Raw genomic sequence first — 21,576 nt, forward strand, 5'->3', positions numbered from 1 at the left:
ATTCTACCATGGAAGAACAATATTTAGGTCTAGAAATCTAATAGGTGTTGATGAAAAATGAAGGAGATGAGTTTAAGAACACATACTTATGATTTGGTGTTGGAACTTTTCTTCAAAAATCGCCTAAGGTCTGATTTTAGGGAAGGAGATACGAAAATATGGTTTGTTCCCGTTTTTGGTTCTATTTTTAATTCACTGGACAGGTCTTATTCGCGTTCGCGAGAAGCCTGTCGCGTTCGCGAAGGTTTAACCCCCCTGACCTTCGCGTTCGCGTAGGGTAAAATCCCTTTCCCCCAATTCCCTGCCAAATGGCCTTCGCGTTCGCGATAGCCTGGTCGCTTTCGCAAAGGGTAGCACCCCCAATGCTTCGCGTTCGCAACCTGAGCCTCGCGTTCGCATAGAAGAAAATTTCCCTCAGACTAACTTACTCTTCGCGTTCGCGAGAGTTCATTCGCGAACGCGAAGAACAATATACCAGCACACCAGAAGCAGCAAAACAACAGAAAATCTTAAGTCCAAAACACCCTGAAACTCACCTGAGCCCTCGGGGCTCCAAACCAAACATGCATACTAACTCAAAAACATCATATGGACTTACTCGTGTGATCAAATCGCCAAATTAACATCTCGAACTACGAGTTTAGCATCAAAATCAAAGAAAAATTTCCATAACTCCTAAGTTCAAATTTTAACAACCGAGGATCCGATTCACGTCATATCAAGTCCGTTTCTTACCAAATTTTACAGGCTCGACTTAAATACCATATAAGACCTGTACCGGGCTCCGGAACCAAGATACGGGCCCGATACGATCAAATTCAATCACATTTAAATTTCCAAAAACTCTTATAATTTCAGTTAAAATATTTTCTTCAAAAATTCATTTATCGGGCTTGGGACCTCGGAATTCAATTTCGGGCATACGCCCAAGTCCCATATTTTTCTACGGATCCTCCGGGACCGTCAAATCACGGGTCCGGGTTCGTTTACCCAAAATATTGACCGAAGTCAACTTAAATTCAATTTTAAAGGCAAAATTAGCATTTTTATCAAATTTTCACATAAAAGCGTTCCGGATATACTCCCGGACCAAACACGCAAATCGAGGTGAGATAAAAGGAGGTTTTTAAGGCCTCGGAATACAGAATTGACTCGTAATCACAATACAATTCGAATTAATCGAATCCTAATATGAATACCGGACGCAAAACAATTGAATTATAAGGATCTGTAGGATAGAGCAAAAGAATTTCACCCCTTGTTTCAAGACCGTGTTATTTTCAAACTTAAAAAGAGGATCAAAAGTAAGAACAAATATAAATATTTGGAATGTACCAAATTAAACTAAGAACTCAATAATCAAACACAAAATTAACAACTAAAGTTATAACATATTTCAATAACATGTTTTAACCAAATAATTTCACGTGTTTAGTTAAAAAAAAAAAAGAATTAAACTAACACGTAAGGGGTATTATAGTATGCGTAAAATAAATAAAGAAATAAACAAATTTCCTCCATAATAACTTACCACTTTAGATGGAATGGTGCACATTTCAGTATAGTATCGTAGTATAATATCAGAAGAAGCAAGTTTATCAGTAGTAATAGTGTATGTTGACCACTTTTTTTAACTATAATTAAAAATAATTATTGTCATGAGGTTACAAATTTCAGTAAAACTCCATGACAATATCTCTAATTTCATTTGTGGAATTTGAAACTATACGAATTTTCAATTAAAGGAGCTAAAAAGTGGCTATTCGTGAATTTTAGGGAAATTTACATGAAAATATACTTGGAGAAAGTACTTTTCACCCGCCTAATCTACAAATATGATTTTCATCCGGTAGCCCACAAATATTAATCAATTTTATGAAAACAAGTCAAACTCGCAAATTTCGTCGAATTTCGTCAACTACACCCATAATCACGCCTAAATGAGATTTCACTTTTTACTTTTATTTTTATCTTTTCCCTTTTTCCATTTTTATTCTTATTTATTTTTTACTTCCCTCTGTATAGTATTTCCTAAAATTCACAATATCAGGAAGTTGAAGTAAAAAATATATTCATCCTTAAAGTCTATAATTTTATTTTTATTTTTATTTGCAAAATTCAAAGTTTTGTAAGGGAAAATCTTATTTCACTGGAAAAAATAAAAATTTACATTATTAAAAATATATTCATTCTTAGAGTCTATAATTTTATTTTATATTTTTTTGCAAAATTTAAAGTTTTGTAAGGGAAATTCTTATTTCACTGGAAAAAATAAAAATTTACATTATTAAACACCTTATATACATTGTTATACACACAAATATACATGGTTATAATTATGTATAATCTTGTATACTTGTGTATAATCATGTATAATTCTGTATAACTATGAGAATACCCACAAATATACATGATTATACAACGTATATATATGTATATACAACATATACATCATTCTTTCATTATTCCTCCCTTCGGAAGTCATTAAAAGTGAGAAGAAGAAGAAGAAGAAGGAGGAGGAGGAGGAGGAGGAGGAGGAGGAAAAATTACCAAAAAAGGAGATTTCATAACTTAGAATAAGAGACAAGAATTAAAAGAAATAACCACTCAATATTTTCTTTTTCTTCGAACGGGAATAAAAGGATCCTCTAATGTGAAAGTCGGAATCGGCTTCGGCGAGCACTGAATCGAAAAGAAAAAGACTACAAAAGATAAATCCTGTGTGGATTGTTCAACAGTGTTATTTTGTGGAAGAGGAAGATACAGATGAACAGAACAAGGAAATCTGAAGAAAAACTCGACTATTTTGCCAAAGAGAGAGAAAGAGCGAATTGAAAATGAAAGAGAAAGAGGGTTGGGGAGAAAATCGGAAAGAGAAAACTGATTTGGGAATGGAAAAAATTCCTTCGCATAAAGAAAAAGAGTGGGGAAAGTGATGTGACTAATCGGTGAAAATAATTTTTCAACATTATAAAAACTGGGCCATACCGGGTAAGAAGGGACACTACAACAAATTTGAGTATTGGTGATAAATTATTTTGTCACTTAAAATTCATATTTCGTCACAAATGTTTTTTTGTGATAAATTTTTTTTTTTTGTCAATTTTTCGTCTCTGAAACACCGTCACTAATAGTATATAAAGACAACTTTGAGTTTCATCACAAAATAAAGTTATATTAACTACGAAATATTTTTTGTCCCCAATTAAGTTGTATTTATGACGAACTTGTTTGTCATAAAAAGTGTCAAAATTTTGTAGTTAAAAGTATCATGTCATCACTAAAAAGGTCTTCAATACTGACGATTCTAATTTGTCACTAATTATAATTTTAATTAGTGATGATATTAATTGTCGTTAAAGCTATACGTAATTTGTAGCTAAAAGAATATGACTGTGTCACTAATTGGTTATGCTTTATGTACAAAAGGAATCTTTCGTCTCTAAATATATAAAATAGAGACAGATTTGGTTGTCGAAGAAGGCAATATTTTCGTAGTTGAAACTATTTTGGGTCTCGACAAATAGTGCTATTAGTGATGAGACTAATTTATCTCTATATGTTGTTTTAGTTAGTGACAATTTTAATTGTCATCAAATATTAAGTTAATTTGTAGATAAAAATATAATTATGTTGTTCATATGTAGGCAAATCCTGGACAAATTAATTTTTTGTCATTAAATGTACTCTTATGTAAACCAAAAACATCACAGAAATAAAAGAGAAATATAATACCGAAATTCATAAAAAAAATATGTACTATACATCTATAATTGTTCTAAGAAAACATCTGAGTACAAATTACAAACTAAAAGCCCTCAAACACAAAAAGTCTAATTAAAATACATGCTAATGCTAAAAAGAAAAATAGGTATGTTGCTTCCTCATGTGTGCAGCGTCCCTTGGTTAAAACTCACACTTTTTGCACCTTCATATACCTGTGAAAAGGAAAAACAATTAGTATTATATACTTTCTAATTTCGTGATTTAAATAAAATATATCTTCAAACTTAAATCACAAAACTAACACTAATTAGTGAATCAAATAATAAAATGAGAAATAGATAGTAATTAAATTTTCTAAAAAATCCTACACTACATCAAGAGAAACTTACCTCTTCATCAAAAGAATGTCAAGAATTCCTCCGTTAAGCCATGAATCAAGGCTTTCAATTCATAGCAAAGGACAGATTTCACAACAAAAGCTTGTGGAATTACTTTTGTGTTGATCAACTTTTGCATAGAGACTAACAGAGTGTTGGTGCGAGTTCAATATCATACAAGGGAGATGAGCTGTTTTAGTTGGGTAATAGAAAGCAATTGATAGAAAAAGAAGAAAAAACACTAAACATATGCAGGAACTTCTCTTTTCTTTAGGAGTCTACGTAGTTGTAGTTGAATTGGATACTTCAAGTTAATCTTAGTGGGAGGTTATTCGTGGTTTATAGGGAGGGAATGGGTGAGAGAAGAATTTTACACGAAAATGTTGGAGGGAAGGTGAAATAATTGAAAGTTTAACTTTTTTTATATTCCCTCCAATATTTTCGGGTAGAATTTTTATACATAAAACTTCTCTCCTTTAATGACTTCCCATTAAATATTAAGATTATATTATATATTTGTATTTTTGTATATTAATGATTTCAATTTTCAAGGGAATACATTAAATTCACGCCAAGAAAATAGTCAAGGCTAGAAAATATTGTAAAAAGTGTAGCATTTTATTCCAAATATTTTAAATATTACGATCTCTATAGTTCTACTGATTCTTCTTTAAACATTTTTTTTAAGAGTTTTTAACCTTGATCTTGAATCTAGCCATGAACAATAATTTTAAATTCAACGGACATATACTTTAGACTCATACTCCTTGAATCTTGATTTATTTTTCGTTCTTTCTTGAGCTTGATCTCGTAAGTGTCCAAAATGTCGGGAGTCCCTTCTTGCGTTTTAATTAGGTACTTTTTTATTTCTTTTTATTTCTTCCTTTGGTTTGTTCTTTCAAATTTTAACGTAAAATATTATATTTAAAAAAATTGAACCTATGATTTTAAAAGTATAATAAGTTCAATGATAAAATTTAAAAGGTTGAACCTATTCAATTTATATAGTAGAACCACTTTTCATAATAGTGCATCCATCTTCTTGTAATCTTAGATCCACTTGTACTCCTATCAATCTCTAATGTAAATATAAAAAAGAAAGATATTAATTGGAATTATAATTTTTTCTAATATGCCATAAATTTCAAATTGGTAAAAATAATGATGGAAACATATATACCACTTTTTCTATAAAAAAAAAGTTAATTTTTATCCGCTTTTATCTCAACAGACGATAATCATCTTCTAATATTAAAGTTTAAGTAAGACGAAATTAAATTAAAGAGGTACACTAATTTTGAAATGTAGATTTAATTTTACGGTATAAATTTAATATAAAAACCAAATAAAACGGTTCGCTTCAATATGGAATTAAATAAAACTAAAACTTTTTTCAATAAGAAATTTCATGTGCTCAAAGTAGAAAAAACACATTCATACAATTTCTATTATAAGTAAAATTGGGGATTCATCGCTCAATAATTTTTCAAAAATGGTTGTTTCACTTACTAGTTCAATTAGTCTTATGTATATTGCATGAACAAAACTTCAAATTCATAGTTAAAATGAAATATGGTTTTCTATTTTTTAACTACAAATTATTTTTGTAGCCAATAATGACACGATTCAACTATAAAATTAAGTCACGGAAAATTAAAAATTATATATTATATGACAAAATTCGTTTTGACTAAATTTTAGGTTAAATAGAGACAATAAAATAATCGTCACTAATTGTTTGCACTATCAGTGACAAAAAGTAAGGTCATAATTAAATATAAAATTTTATGCCAGAAATTTACAATATTTAACTACTAATTGTAATTCGTCGCTATTGTTACCACATATTTTTTGTGACGAAAATTTGTCGTATCCAAAATTTAACTAATTTTATGACAAACAATGGTTCGTCGCTAATTAGGTACATCATTAGTGACAAACTTATTTGTCACTGATAATTTCAATTTTGTGGCTAATATTACTCAATAAATGGCGCCAACTTATATTTTGGTGGGAAACTTTAGTGGACGATACTTTGCTACGAAATTTTATGTTTCGTCACTAAAAGTATGCGATTCATGTATTTAAAGACGAATTATAATTTTTGTCACGAAAAATAAATAATTAGTGACGAATTTTTATGTCGTGGCTAATAATTTCGTTGCTAAATATCATATTTGTTGTAGTAGGAAAATATAGGCCCGATTTTGTTAGAATGTTGGGCCAACTGACAATGAGAGTAATTTTGTCTGAATTTTATCCCTAATATTATGGGTTCAAATTATCATTACCTATCATACATATCTTGACCCATGAGGAAAATCTGACTAACCCGTGAGATAAATACATAATTAACCAATCAATAACCAAAATAAACATTTAACCACCAACAAATCACGTCAGATGTTAACTTTTCCTTTTAATGGTGAAATATATAATATATAATGTAGAAAATAGAAGTTGAGGATACCATCACCAACAAACATAAATATTATTATCAATTATGTATCTTATCTTATTGACTAACTTAACCATGATAAATCCTACATATTTTGTGCAACTTCACCAAATTTTCATCCCTTAATTCAGAAGAAAGAAAAACACATATTTTCCCCTCGAAATATTTTTTTTTTTTTTTTAAAACTACCTTGAATTATCTGCATTGTTCAGCACGTTTTTCCCCGCAAATACGTACAGTCTCATGCAAAAAAAAACTGTAACCAAATATTTAAAAATGATTAAAATTAATTTATCGAAATGAAATACATATATATTTTTAACTAAACTGACAGTTGGGTTATTACAACTGCACATAATATTCTTATGACTAGCTCAATTGTGGCAATTATAATAAGTTCATTAATGGCATACTGACTCTAACGCAGTGGTTTCGATACAATATTAAGAATTCCTCAAACTCCCAACTTTCTGTCTTTCAGGGGCGGTGCCATTCTTTAATACCCTTGAAAAAATAATAGAATTAATATTAATCGATGGTGGATAAATATTTCATGATATATTAGTCTTAGTTCAAATGTCAAAATGAAATTATCGAATAAGTTCAAGATTATTACTCGATTTTAACAGAATTTTCACCGAGGGAAATTATCCTACCAAAAGCCTTTTATACTTTACAACTATTCTCTATGTTTCAATTTATTTGAACTTTTTCAGAATATGACGGTTAAATTGACTAATTTTTTGTGTGGATTCGGACATAGATTTTTTAAATTTTTTGAAATAACATTTACATATTTAAAAATTATATATATTAAAGTATTATAAGCAAAGGGACTATATTAAAATATAGTCAAAGAAAACTTTGTTCAGACTCCCAAAATAGTTAAGTGTTCATTCGTTTTGAAACAACAACAATAACAATCCAATATAATCCTACAAGTGGGGTCTGAGGAGGATAGTGTATACGCAGACCAGTGGCGAAGGTACATAGAGCTAAGGGTGGTCAACTGACTACCCTTCGTCGAAAAATTACACTGTATATATAGGTAAAATATTAGATTTTAATGGTATATAATATATATTGAACACCCTTTATCTGGAATTTTTTTACTTATTTCAAGTTTGAACACCCTAAATGAAATTTCTGGCTTCGTCACTGATGCAGACCTTACCCCTACCCTAGGGTAGAGAGGTTGTTTCCAATAGACCCTCGGCATCCTTCCCTCCAAGAACTCCCTACCTTGCTCTTGGGGTGACTCGAACTCACAACCTCTTGGTTGGAAGTGGAGGGTGCTTACCATCGTTTTGAAACAAAGGCACTATTATTGTTTGAGCTTCAAAAATCTACAATATTACTTGTGAAGATGATTACTGTTGTGGCCCTATTAGTTTCATTGTTATGGACGACGACAATATAATTATGAAATAATGAGAAAAAAAAGATCTGTCTTGATTTTTTTTTTTAAAATTTGTTTATATAATGACATTCAGGTAGATTTGCCAACCACAAAGAAAGAAAAGGGTGGGGCGGGGATTAGGGGGGGGGGGGGGTGAGCTTGATTTTAAATGCAAGAACAAAATTAAGATGCTTTGCAAATTGCATGTGCCTTACAAGGTTAGATCCATTTTAATACAGAGATTGTTAAGCTGTAAATCTAATATTACAAATATTTAATTATTTAATAATCTTCAACTAAATTTATCTAGCTAATCAAATCATGAAATAAAGTACAGAACAAATCCCAACTAATCCGAACGCGTAATGCTAAAACCCTTATATCAAGCTCTTACATTTGCTCTTTCTTTCCGTTTTCCTCAAATGATTACTTAAAAGAAAAATAAAATAAAATAGTAGCAGTTAAAAATTTTATTCTAGTTTCTTGTCATTGCTTAAACTTATAGGATACATCATACTTCATCTAGGATATTATTTTTTTACATAGAAGTTTAGACTGATATCGCTTTATTCCTAATGAGGATTAATTCAAGTTGCATTTAAGGTTGGGATTTACATGTAATTATCAATATAATGCTTGAAATAAAAGCAAGTAAGACAGGATCATTAGTTGTTGAGGATGCCTAATCGGTTAGTCCTAACCAGTATCATTTACCCAAACCAATATAGATTTTATTCTCTAAACCTTTAGTCCATGTTCGAAACTCGCTCGTCCAACTAATTTAAAATTCACACCATTAATAATTTATTAGTGAAATATTAGCGCTCCCTATCAAAATGACCCATTTTAGCATTGGAACCTCTTTTAAGGGGAAACAAACATTTATTATTAAACCACACTCAACGGTTTTTCAAATTTTAAAAGATTTATATATTTTTTAATGTTACCTTTTCTAATTTTACCTTATTCTTGTTCACTAAGACCTAAGTAGTGGGAAGATGATCATGAACCATTAACTCAAAATTTTCAATCATGAAATAAATAGCAAGAGTAATTTGGTCAAACAAACTTGGCATCATTGATTATGTTTGCATCAACTCTTACGTCAAGTCACTAATATATTATCTCGAAGTTGACCCTCTACTCTATTCTATATTTATATATTAATCTTCATATACATCTCTCTACATGTATATATATATAAATGATACTCTTTTACAAAAACTTTCAAGAATCAAAGAACCCTCCAACCAGAAAAGGAGGAGGAAATGAGCAAAAAGATTCCCATTTGATCATATACTCACAAAGTTCTTAAATACTGAATTTGTCTTTTTTCTCATTGAGCAGTTACAAAATTAGTTCCACCTTTATTTCTTCTTGACTTATATATTTTGGCCTCATTCATTCAGTTGCTTAATGTGAGGGAAGAAAACAAGAAGAGAAAAATGGAGGGCGGTGAAGACATTTTTAGGGTAAGTAGTGCACGTTTGAGTAGTTCAAATGTATGGAGAAATAGTGCAATGGATGTTTTCTCAAGATCTTCAAGAGAAGCAGATGATGAAGAGGCATTAAAATGGGCTGCTCTTGAGAAATTACCAACTTATCTTCGTATAAGGAGAGGTATTCTCACTGAAGAAGAAGGCCAATCTAGAGAAGTTGATATAACTAAACTTGATTTGGTGGAAAGGAGGAATTTGTTGGAGAGGCTTGTCAAGATTGCTGATGAAGATAATGAGAAGTTCTTGTTGAAGCTCAAAAAGCGCATTGATAGGTAAAATATTTTCCGTGTGTTTGGTATGACCGAAGTCAGTTTCTAGGAAAATATTTTTTGAGGGGAAAGTTATTTTCCAGTATTTAGTTATTGGAAAATGTTTTCAAGGGAAAATGACTTCACTCACATATGAGTGGCGGAAGTCATTTTCCCGTGTTTAGATATTGGAAAATGTTTTCAAGGGAAAATGACTTCACTCACTTATGAGTAGCGGAAGTCATTTTCTCGCGACTATCTTAACTTATAACTTCGTATTACTTGTTTCAACCAACACTTAGACGTTATTATTAATTTTAAGTAATCAAATTTTCATTAGAACACTCTCCGATTTTGCTAATATTATTGCTCCCTCCGTTTCAATTTATGAGAAACCATTTCCTTTTTTGTCCGTGCCAAAAAGAATGACTTCTTTCCATAATTAGAAATAATTTACCTTTATGCAGAGCCACACAAAATATATGTGCCTCATTTTACACCACAAATTCAAAAGTCCTCTCTTTTTTTCTTACACTCTGTGCCCAGTTTGAGCATGTTTTTTTTTGTGATCTTGATATATTTTTTTGTGCTTTTTGGATGATGCAGAGTTGGTCTTGATCTTCCTACAATTGAAGTCAGGTTTGAGCATGTGAGTGTAGATGCAGAAGCTCGAGTTGGTAGTAGAGCTCTACCTACAATATTCAACTTCACAGTTAACATCTTAGAGGTAATAATACATAGGATTTTTCTTGTACATCAGCAATGACTTAAGTTATGTCATATTTTTACATGCAATATACTCATCTTCTATCTCCATTTCACTTTGTATGTAAAGGATTTCTTGAATTATCTTCACATTCTTCCAAGTAGAAAGAAACCATTACCAATCCTTCATGAAGTCAGTGGAATCATCAAACCAGGAAGGTGAGAAAAAACAGTTCTGTTAAAAGGGTCATACTTAGACCAATCAAAAAAAAAAAAAAAACTCTTTTTTAATTCATTTCAGTATTGTTATGCAGAATGACACTGCTGTTAGGACCACCAAGTTCTGGAAAAACCACATTGCTATTAGCTTTGGCCGGAAAATTAGATAAAGATCTCAAAGTAAGACACATAAGTCATATAATACTGTTTCAGATTATTGAGGTTTTTTGCATTGGCAGTCGATAATTTTATGTGTTTTCAGGTTTCAGGGAGAGTTACATATAATGGCCATGGAATGGATGAGTTTGTACCACAAAGATCATCTGCTTATATAAGCCAAAATGATCTTCATATTGGAGAAATGACAGTTAGGGAAACACTGGCATTTTCTGCTAGATGTCAAGGAGTTGGTGCTAAATATGGTCAGTGAGATTCCCTTACTCTAGCTCTAGGATCTGACACAATGAACATGTTGCATTTCCAATCTTTTTTGGACATCGCGTACTTTTTTATTAATTTACTATGAATTGTGCAGAAATTTTGGCAGAGCTGTCTAGAAGAGAGAAGGAAGCAAATATTAAACCAGATCCTGATGTCGATATCTTTATGAAGGTAAAGACATCTATATAAAAAAAAAAAAAAAAACAGATACATGTTAGTCTTTTATTTCTGTGAATTATGCTAAGAAATTGGTTTGACTAAAGGTTTTATTTAACAGTCAGCATGGAATGAGGGACAGGAGGCTAATGTTGTAACAGATTATACTCTCAAGGTAATTGCTTTGCATTAAGGAACACTAATGCAGAAACTAGAAAACTATGCAAAGATTCACTATTCTGTGTACTTTTTTCAGATATTGGGGCTTGAAATTTGTGCTGATACCCTCGTTGGGGACGAAATGATTCGAGGAATTTCGGGGGGGCAGAGAAAGAGACTAACTACAGGTTAGGTCAAAACAAAAACATGTTATAACCTGTAATAGTAATAGATACCCTAGAAACCATAAGCTTGTACCAGGAGTTGTGCGAAAAAGCTATCGTGCTTAATTAAGGCTACTAAACTTGTTGATAACTTGTAATACAGGGGAGATGATGGTTGGACCAGCAAGAGCACTTTTTATGGATGAGATATCAACTGGTTTAGACAGTTCAACAACTTATCAGATTGTGAATTCAATTAGGCAATCAATCCACATTCTTCAAGGAACTGCTGTAATCTCACTTCTTCAGCCGGCACCAGAGACTTATGACTTGTTCGACGATATTATTCTTCTATCAGATGGGCAAATTGTGTACCAAGGTCCCCGGGAAAATGTACTTGAGTTCTTCGAGTATATGGGCTTCATGTGTCCCGAGAGGAAAGGCGTTGCTGATTTCTTACAAGAAGTAAACCTCATTGGAAATTATTCCCTCACCTCATTCTAGTCATGGATCATTTCTTGTTTCTAATTTAAGTCTTTTTACTACTATGTGTTAATAAAAGGTGACATCAAGAAAGGATCAAGAGCAATACCGGGCATGTCGTGATGAGCCTTATAACTTTATCACTGTTCGGGAATTTTCTGAATCATTTCAATCATTTCACATTGGAAGGAAGCTTGGTGATGAGCTTGCTGTTCCTTTTGACAAATCAAAGAGCCACCCCGCCGCTTTAACCACTAAGAGGTATGGTGTTAGCAAGAAAGAACTCTTAAAAGCCTGCACAGCTAGAGAATACCTTCTCATGAAGAGGAATTCGTTCGTCTATATATTCAAGATGATACAAGTAAGTAGCAAGTAATAACAAAAACAGGTTGCACTTTCAAGTTGCTAAATGCTTGTTTAGAAGTAAATCAATTCTTTTTTTTCTTTCATTTCAGCTAACATTGATGGCTTCTATAACAATGACGCTATTCCTACAAACTGAGATGCACAGAAATACAACAACAGATGGTGCTGTTTTCTTGGGTGCACTGTTCTATGCAGTTATCATGATTATGTTCAATGGATTCTCAGAGCTTGCCCTCAGTATTATGAAGCTTCCTTCCTTTTACAAACAACGCGATCTTCTTTTCTTTCCTGCTTGGGCATATGCTCTTCCTACTTGGATCCTCAAGATACCGGTCACACTTGTAGAGGTTGCCATTTGGGTGTGTATGACTTATTATGTTATTGGATTCGAGGCGGATGTTGGGAGGTAGAAGATCAATTTAATCTTTTTTCTAGGCGTGGAACTTCGTGGTCTGCTAAATGTGATATAGATTAATTTTCTATTTGCAGGTTCTTCAAACAGCTATTTCTGCTCATCTGTGTTAACCAGATGGCCTCGGGGCTGTTTCGATTCATAGGAGCTCTTGGAAGGAATGTCATTGTTGCAAATACATTTGGATCATGTGCACTACTCACAGTTATTGTAATGGGTGGATTCATTCTGTCAAGAGGTAAAATCACAGACATTTTTGGGGAAAAATCACAAGGACAATGCTCATGTATGTGTAGTCTTCGCCTTTTGTTAGTTTTCATTTAACATAGAAGCAATTTGTCTATTAGATGATGTGAAAAAGTGGTGGATATGGGGTTACTGGATTTCGCCTATGATGTACGCACAGAATGCTATCGCTGTGAATGAATTTCTAGGGAAGAGTTGGGCACATGTAAGTTAAAGCTTCTGTAGTTTTGGGAAGGACAGGTTGTTAAGGTAGAATTTTGAAAGTTTATCGGAATTTTGTTTTACAGGTTCCTCCTAACTCTACGGGGACGGAGACATTAGGGGTATCATTCTTGAAATCGCGTGGAATCTTTCCAGAAGCAAGATGGTATTGGATTGGAGCAGGAGCTCTTCTTGGATATGTTTTACTCTTCAATTTCCTGTTCACGGTGGCCTTAGCTTATCTCAACCGTAAGTATCCGCCAACTTCATTTATAAAATCTAGTCTTCATTTCCTTTTATAGGATAATCGGATCATATCAACAAGGTGGGTAATTTTGGTGCAGCATTTGGTAAATCTCAGGCAGTTCTGTCAGAAGAAACTGTTGCCGAGAGGAATGCAAGCAAAAGGGGTGAGGTTATTAAACTATCTCCGATAGAAAAGCACTCTTCAGGTAACAATTTCTTCCCTTTGAGCTTCAGTTTCAGTTTAAGATTTTCTACCAACTACTAACGCTATCAACGCCATATATGCAGAAAGAGGAAATGATGTTCGGCGAAGTGCATCTTCCAGGTCTATGTCCTCAAGGGTAGGCAGCATTACTGAGGCTGATTTAAACAAGAGAAGGGGAATGATTCTCCCTTTTGAGCCGCTTTCTATTACTTTTGACGATATCAGATACGCAGTAGATATGCCACAGGTATACACTCAAAACTTGATCTATGGAAATTAACTGACCTATACAAATCTGAGTTAAATTCTCAAACCTATGGTTTGATTTCAGGAAATGAAAGCTCAAGGTGTGGCCGAGGACCGGCTTGAACTCTTGAAAGGTGTGAGTGGTGCTTTTAGGCCAGGAGTTTTGACAGCTCTAATGGGTGTTAGTGGAGCTGGTAAGACCACCCTTATGGATGTCTTAGCTGGTAGGAAAACTGGCGGATACATTGACGGAACAATCAGTATATCAGGGTACCCGAAACAACAAGAAACGTTTGCGCGGATAGCTGGATACTGTGAGCAAACTGACATTCATTCACCTCATGTTACAGTATATGAATCATTGCAGTTTTCTGCTTGGCTTCGATTGCCTCATGAAGTTGACACTGAAACCAGAAAGGTAAATTAGTCTGGAATTTGGCTGCTAAGTTTACTACTATAACATGAAAATGGATATTATATCAAATGTTGCATTGCAGATGTTCGTTGAAGAGGTCATGGAACTCGTAGAGCTTACCCCTCTAAGAGAAGCACTTGTTGGATTGCCTGGCGTGAATGGTCTTTCAACTGAACAACGAAAACGGCTTACAGTTGCAGTTGAACTTGTTGCCAACCCTTCTATAATATTCATGGATGAGCCAACCTCTGGATTAGATGCTAGAGCAGCTGCAATAGTGATGAGAACAGTTAGAAACACGGTAGATACAGGCCGAACAGTGGTGTGCACTATCCATCAGCCTAGCATCGACATATTTGATGCTTTCGATGAGGTGACCAACAATTAATCTTCCAAAATCTTTCAGTTTACTGTAACTTCATTTGGAGAAAAACATTCTCAGTCTACTAATTTTGTGCAGCTCCTACTCCTGAAACGAGGAGGTGAAGAAATATATGTCGGCCCATTAGGACGCCATTCTTCTCACCTTATTAAGTATTTTGAGGTAAGGAATATGTAAGGTAAAGAAACTAGTAATCCTTTTATGTTGGCCAAGTACACAAATAATGATTCTTTTACCATTTGCCTCAGGGAATTGATGGAGTTCCAAAAATCAAAGATGGTTACAATCCAGCAACATGGATGTTGGAGATAACTTCAGTAGCACAAGAAGCAGCTCGCGGAATTGACTTTACAGAATTATACAAGAACTCAGAATTGTATAGGTATGAATCATTCAGTTCATGAACTCAATCACAATCTATATATAATATAAATAATCTTGAATTCTGAAGTGGAGCAAATATTCAGGAGAAACAAAGCATTAATCAAGGAACTAAGTGTACCGGCCCCTTGTTCAAAAGACCTCTACTTTCCAACTAAGTACTCCCAATCTTTCTTCACCCAATGCATGGCTTGTTTCTGGAAACAGCGCTGGTCATACTGGAGAAATCCACCTTACACAGCAGTCAGGCTCATGTTTACATTCTTCATTGCTCTCATGTTTGGAACTATATTCTGGGATCTTGGCTCCAGAAGGTAAATAGAAAAAGTGTTTTTCATCTTCAAGATTTATTATCCTCGACGTGTTTTTTTAGTCACAAGTCTAATGGTTTTGAACCTGATTTCAGGAAAAGGCAACAAGATCTTTTGAATGCAATAGGTTCAATGTATGTTGCTGTCTTGTTTCTTGGTGTACAAAATGCTACTTCAGTGCAGCCAGTTATTGCCATTGAGAGGACAGTTTTCTATAGGGAAAGAGCGGCTGGAATGTACTCTGCTCTGCCTTATGCTTTCGGACAGGTACAAATATGTATCCCCTACAAATAATTTTATTCGGTCAAAATCCTTCAAAAACCTGGTGACATTCGCTGTTAGCTCATTGAGTAAACTTTTGTTATGCAGGTTATGATTGAGCTCCCATACCTTTTCATCCAGACGATCATATATGGAGTTATAGTATATGTCATGATCGGATTTGAATGGACAGTTGCCAAGTTCTTTTGGTATCTGTTCTTTATGTATTTCACCTTGTTATACTTCACATTGTATGGGATGATGACAGTAGCTGTTACTCCTAATCACAGCATTGCAGCCATCATTTCATCTGCATTTTATGCAATATGGAACCTTTTCTGTGGATTCGTCGTTCCAAAAACAGTAAGTTACCTGCTAATGCTTCTCCAATTTACCAACATGAAACGCGGTTCCATGTTGGAACATTTTTGGAAATTTTATTCAAAATTAAAATAGTAAGGTACCTACTAATTCTTCTCTTTTTTCCTGGTTTATAACAGAGAATGCCAGTGTGGTGGAGATGGTATTATTACATTTGTCCAATTTCTTGGACATTATATGGACTAATTGCCTCGCAGTTTGGAGATATACAAGACAAACTTGACACAAATGAGACAGTGGAAGAATTCATAGAGAGTTTCTTTGACTTCAAATATGATTTTGTAGGATATGTTGCAGTAATTCTTGTAGGAATATCTGTTGTTTTTCTCTTCATTTTTGCGTTTTCAATTAAAGCATTTAATTTTCAGAAAAGATAGGTTTGTCCAGGTATGGACATGAAAAGAGTTTTATCTAGAAATGTGTATATTTTAGGCAATAATGTAATGTTCTTTTTTCTTTTTTGTCCTTTTTATGATTTTCTCAATTTTGTAATAGTAAGGAAAGAAGAAATGTGTCCTGTATCTAAGAACAACCTTGTACACATTGTTATATATTGAGAAAAAATTGGCTTTTCTTTTGTAAAGCGTCTTAGCACTTGTCGGACGTCTATGCTTTAATGTTATATCTTCAGAGGAGTACCTTAAGTAGTTTAGTTGGTTGAATACTTGATTTACGTTATTGGCAAATGTTTGATTTTTCATCTTGTGACCATATTCATTTTTTTCTTTTTCTTTTTTCAATGGGAAAGGGGATTACAAATTGAGGAATTGGTAGCCAATTAACTGAATTATTAATATTCCCGGTAGAATATTCATTAGCATATTAATTCTTTCTTCTTCCGTTTATTTTTTTCTTTTTCGACCATAAAATGTATCCTATGAAACGCTAATTTTAACTCTGACCTGATCTTAGTGCCGTTTCTTTCTTTTACTTCTAAATTCTAATCATGTTCTTTTTCATGTTCTTCTTTATAACAAACACAATAAATATTTGTAGATGTTCGACAGAAAAACAAGTCCAAAAGCGAAAAGCAACATGATATCAGTTTTCTTCTTAGTTGATTTATGTCAAACCCTTCCTTTTTTTTTTGGTACATTGAAAATTTGATTATATGAAATCGTCAAAATCTTTATAAGCCACAATGTGGTTCAAATATGCTAGGAGCAGAAAGAATCAGGATTTAATGTTTATGGTTTTAGAATTTTAGCATTTTTAAATTGTTGAATTCCAAATTAATAATTTATATATAGTAAATAGATCTTTTAAGATAATATTATAGCTTGGACCAAAGTTAATGAGTTCAGCCGAACAACTACTTTGGTCTCTAGCTCCGCCCCTTCATTTTCTTTAGTGCTCCTGTTTAAGCAAATTAGTTAAATCCCACTAAAACTCTCAGGCCAATAGTAAAGAACACGAATAGAGCGGAATACACCAGCTAGCTTGGAGTAATTGATTGACTTAATTCTCGGGCGATTAAACCGTAAGAGCTTCACCGGAAATCACAACGTTAGAATTCAGGAGCAGTTCCATATTGAAAATTCGATGGGATTACTCACAAATTCTGAGAAGACTGATGCTACGAACAATGTCATCGTTGAGCTCCCATAGTGCCGTCATCTTCTTATATGAGAAACTTTAATCAGAGCGAGAGAGAAATTTCTTAGAAAAATTATTGTAATAGTTTTATGCTTATAGTTATAGGGTTAATATAGTCGAGCACTTAATGCGTATAGTTATATCTTGTAATATATCACCTCCAAACTTAATATTCAACTTTGTATTAGTATTTCCAATAAGAATCTATGCTACCTAGTTAATTTCTCACACAAAATTCAAATCTCACATAAAACTCAGTTTCTTCGAAGTACGACGATGACGCTTTTAATGTGAAACTCAAAATTTCTCCACCAAATCATTATGTTCTCATCAATATTTAAGTTTTTCAGTTCAAACAAATATGAATTAGTGCGCATGAGTCGATTTGGAATTCATTCTCAATCTTTCTTTCCTTAATAAATTAATTGAGAAAAGAACAATGTATCGTACATCAACATACAGATTAAACCAATATACAAAATTTGAGGAAGATTGGAGGTGATTTGGACTGGTTTTGTATAAAAATTTGTAATTAAATCGAGTTCAAAAAATTCTTATGTGACACATGTATCAAACATGTATCACGCATGTATCTCACACATAGGTATACATGGATATACATGTGATACACAATTGATACAAATATGATACATATGTGATACACAGTATGATACACATATCATTTTTTTCATGTTCAGTTTTTACTTCGAATTTTCAATTCAAACCACTTCAAAACTTCACCAAATCAACCCAAAACTGAGATTCAAGCTACTTAAGATGTACCCAATCTATTCTAATAACACTCACTCAAAAGAAAGTAAAAATTTGATATATTTTTGCTACAAATAGCTAATTGGCTAATATTAGTACTATTTGGCTAATATTAGTAATATTTTATGAATTGGTCAATTTTTGTAATGAGCTACTTATAAATGGACATAGCTGGTAGATTCCCTTATATATTCTTAATGGTGAGCCTTATGGAAAAAATTGTGCAAGCTTCGCCCAAAACAGACAATACCATACTATGTTAAAAGTATCTTTGGACCTAGCCCAACATAAACACTTAACAACTCAAAGGGGGATTTGCATCTATACCCGCTTTTTGTGTCACGTTTTAACTTGTGTCCGCTTCACAAAAAAAGTTGCAAGCAACCCGGCTTTTCACATAACTTCAGTATACGGGGTTGAAGTAGCAAAGGCAAACACGCAAAACTTCAGCATTCTAGTAGACGGGCCTAAAGTAGCAAGTGTGCTGAACCAAGTGTGCTGAAGTTTTTGTTTGTAATTGCTGAACTTAAACATAGTAGCTGAAGTTTTGTTCTCTAGTTGCTGAAGTTTTTGTTTGTAATTGCTTAAGTTTTTATTTTTGTAACTGGCGAACTTCAACTCTAGAACTGAAGTTTTTGTTTTTGTAACTGACGAACTTCAGCTCTAGAACTGAAGTTTTTGTTTTGTAATTTGTAACTGTCGAGTTTTGTTTTGTAACTTCAGCTTTGTGTTTAGGAGAATAGATGGGAGTTTGTTAATTAACTTCAATTTCAAGAACACTCAGAAAATTGTGCGCCAGTGGGAATAAGGACCTATATCTATAAGAATATGTACATGTCAATGTATTTTTCGCTTATTCCACTTCCGTGTGTAGACTTCTGTTGGTGTTCTGCTCCTCACTGTAGTCTCTGCTAAAAATGAATAAATAACTACACAATGCGTCTTTTTGTATAATTCATCTTTTTTCTAGCATTTGTAAGGGGTTAAAATTATTTTAAAAATAATTATAAATTAAAAGTTTTTTAAAAAATAGGTATATGTTAAATGGGGGCGACCAAATAAGGCACTCCGTGCAAGTTTTACCAACTCAAAGGAAAGTTGTTTAGAATTTTAGGTACAACAACGAAATTGATAGTCTAACGTTGAAGTTTCTTTAGAAGGAAAATAAATCACGCAACGGAAACCCCTCCGAAATATTTGGAGCCACACTCACGACGTAACCACGTGATAATATTGATAATCGATGCCCCTTGCAATTAATTATTGTCCATACTTTTATCAGTTAAAAATAAGAAGATTTAGTGTTAATCATAATATACTTAGGCAGATTTAAATTTAATAAGTTTAATATTTATGTTCTAGTTGAACTGTTGAAAATTTAGTAATTTTCACCGGAGGCGGATCCATGATTTTGGCAGGATGGGTGCACAATTAAGGTTAGATGGATCCATAATATAAATTTTAAGGATTCAACCTTTAGTTCTTACGATTGCATACCCATTGCATTTTTGGAATTATAAATTCAAATTATTATTTTTTAAAAATAGTAATTTTTTTACATCTATATCTATTTTCTATGTTGAAAATATTAAGATCAGTTGAACCCATTGATTATATAATACATCATACACTACTACTAGTTTTAATATACACATTTTATTTAATCATATAAGATTTTACAGCAACAAAAGAAGAATAGGAATTTCAGTGTGTGAAAATTTTAAAAGAATAAGCCAAAAAAAAGAAATAAATAGAAAAAGTACTTAATTAATACGCAAAAAATAACAGCAGACACGCCCATCTCCTGTGGACGTCTACTTTTAGAAAAAAAAAAGGAAAAAACAACAAGATTTGTTGAAAATGTCAAAAGTCCCACATCGGTGGGTGACATATTTGGTTGGGATTTTTTCCCTGTAAAAGGAGGCCTAATGTTTAGGATTTAAACACACCTCTCATTTGTCTTCTTATCTTCTTAAGGCATTTGTATCTAGTATTATTTCACTTGTATATTTGGAGTGAAATAAAATATTGGTTGTGTCCGAGGAAGTAGGCAAAATTGGTCGAACCTCATAAATTCTGGTGTTCCTTTTATTGTTGCTTTATTGTCTTATTTATTATTTGGTGGCTGTCATAATCTTTGGTATAGCAGTTGTGACTCATTCACACTATATACATTTGGCTTCCGGCAACAATTGGTATCGGAGCCAAGGTACTGTCTAAGTATGCTCTGTGGTTGCAGCATAGTCTGATCTTCCACATCAGAAAAGATTTATCTTGGTAACTGAGTAAAGGTTCTGTCTGAGTATGCTCTGTGGTTGCAGCTTAGTCTGATCTTCCACACAAGAAAGAAAATAATCTTGATTTGTAATATTTTTGTCAAAGATGGGAGACAATAAACAAGAAGAATCTACATCAAGTGTCAACAATACGTCATCATTGGCATCTTCGCTTATGACAAGAATTGTGTCAAATGCAAAATTTGCGGTAGAAATTTTTGACGGGTCAGGACATTTTGGGATGTGGCAAGGCGAGGTTCTAGATGTCCTTTTTCAACAAGGGCTAGATCTTGCCATCGAAGAAAAAAGACCATATGTTATTGGAGAAGAAGATTGGAGAATTATCAACCGTGTTGCTTGCGGTACCATTCGATCCTACCTTGCTAGAGAGCAGAAATATCCATACACAAAGGAAACTTCTGCAAGTAAATTATGGAAAGCACTGGAGGATAAATTTTTGAAGAAAAACAGTCAAAATAAATTGTACATGAAGAAGAGACTGTTTCGCTTCACCTATGTTCCCGGTACCACGATGAATGAACATATCACCAGTTTCAATAAGTTGGCCACAGATTTGCAAAATATGGATGCAACTTTTGATGATGGTGACTTGGCCTTGATGTTGTTGGGGTCACTTCCTAATGAATACGAGCACCTTAAAACTATTCTACTCTATGGAAATGACGAAATTTCTCTCAGAGAAGTTTGTTCGGCTTTGTACAGCTATGAACAAAGAAAGGGAGAAAAATAGAAGGGCGGAGAAGGAGAAGCACTGGTTGTGAGGGGTCGTCCTCAAAATCAAACCAGGACAAAGAAAGGAAGATCCAAGTCAAGATCTAGACCCAG

The 21,576-nt window shown here is 33.2% G+C and overlaps 1 protein-coding gene across 1 annotated transcript; it reads left to right on the forward strand.

The window, feature by feature from the left end:
- The first annotated feature begins 9,160 nt into the window (after positions 1–9,160).
- On the forward strand, positions 9,161–16,670 carry LOC107781383 (pleiotropic drug resistance protein 1). The gene is made up of 24 exons (XM_016602074.2): positions 9,161–9,731; positions 10,314–10,434; positions 10,543–10,631; positions 10,727–10,811; positions 10,894–11,053; positions 11,167–11,243; positions 11,350–11,403; positions 11,485–11,575; positions 11,715–12,016; positions 12,114–12,395; positions 12,490–12,806; positions 12,890–13,050; positions 13,160–13,263; positions 13,346–13,508; positions 13,604–13,711; positions 13,794–13,957; positions 14,042–14,374; positions 14,454–14,744; positions 14,832–14,915; positions 15,002–15,135; positions 15,221–15,448; positions 15,541–15,712; positions 15,815–16,069; positions 16,207–16,670. Exons 1-24 carry the CDS (start codon positions 9,406–9,408, stop codon positions 16,462–16,464), a joined length of 4,359 nt encoding a protein of 1,452 aa, XP_016457560.1. The 5' UTR covers positions 9,161–9,405; the 3' UTR covers positions 16,465–16,670.
- Positions 16,671–21,576: the final 4,906 nt, after the last annotated feature.

This window comes from Nicotiana tabacum, chromosome 1 (genome assembly GCF_000715075.1).
Source record: "Nicotiana tabacum cultivar K326 chromosome 1, ASM71507v2, whole genome shotgun sequence".
NCBI classification, from domain to species: domain Eukaryota; kingdom Viridiplantae; phylum Streptophyta; class Magnoliopsida; order Solanales; family Solanaceae; genus Nicotiana; species Nicotiana tabacum.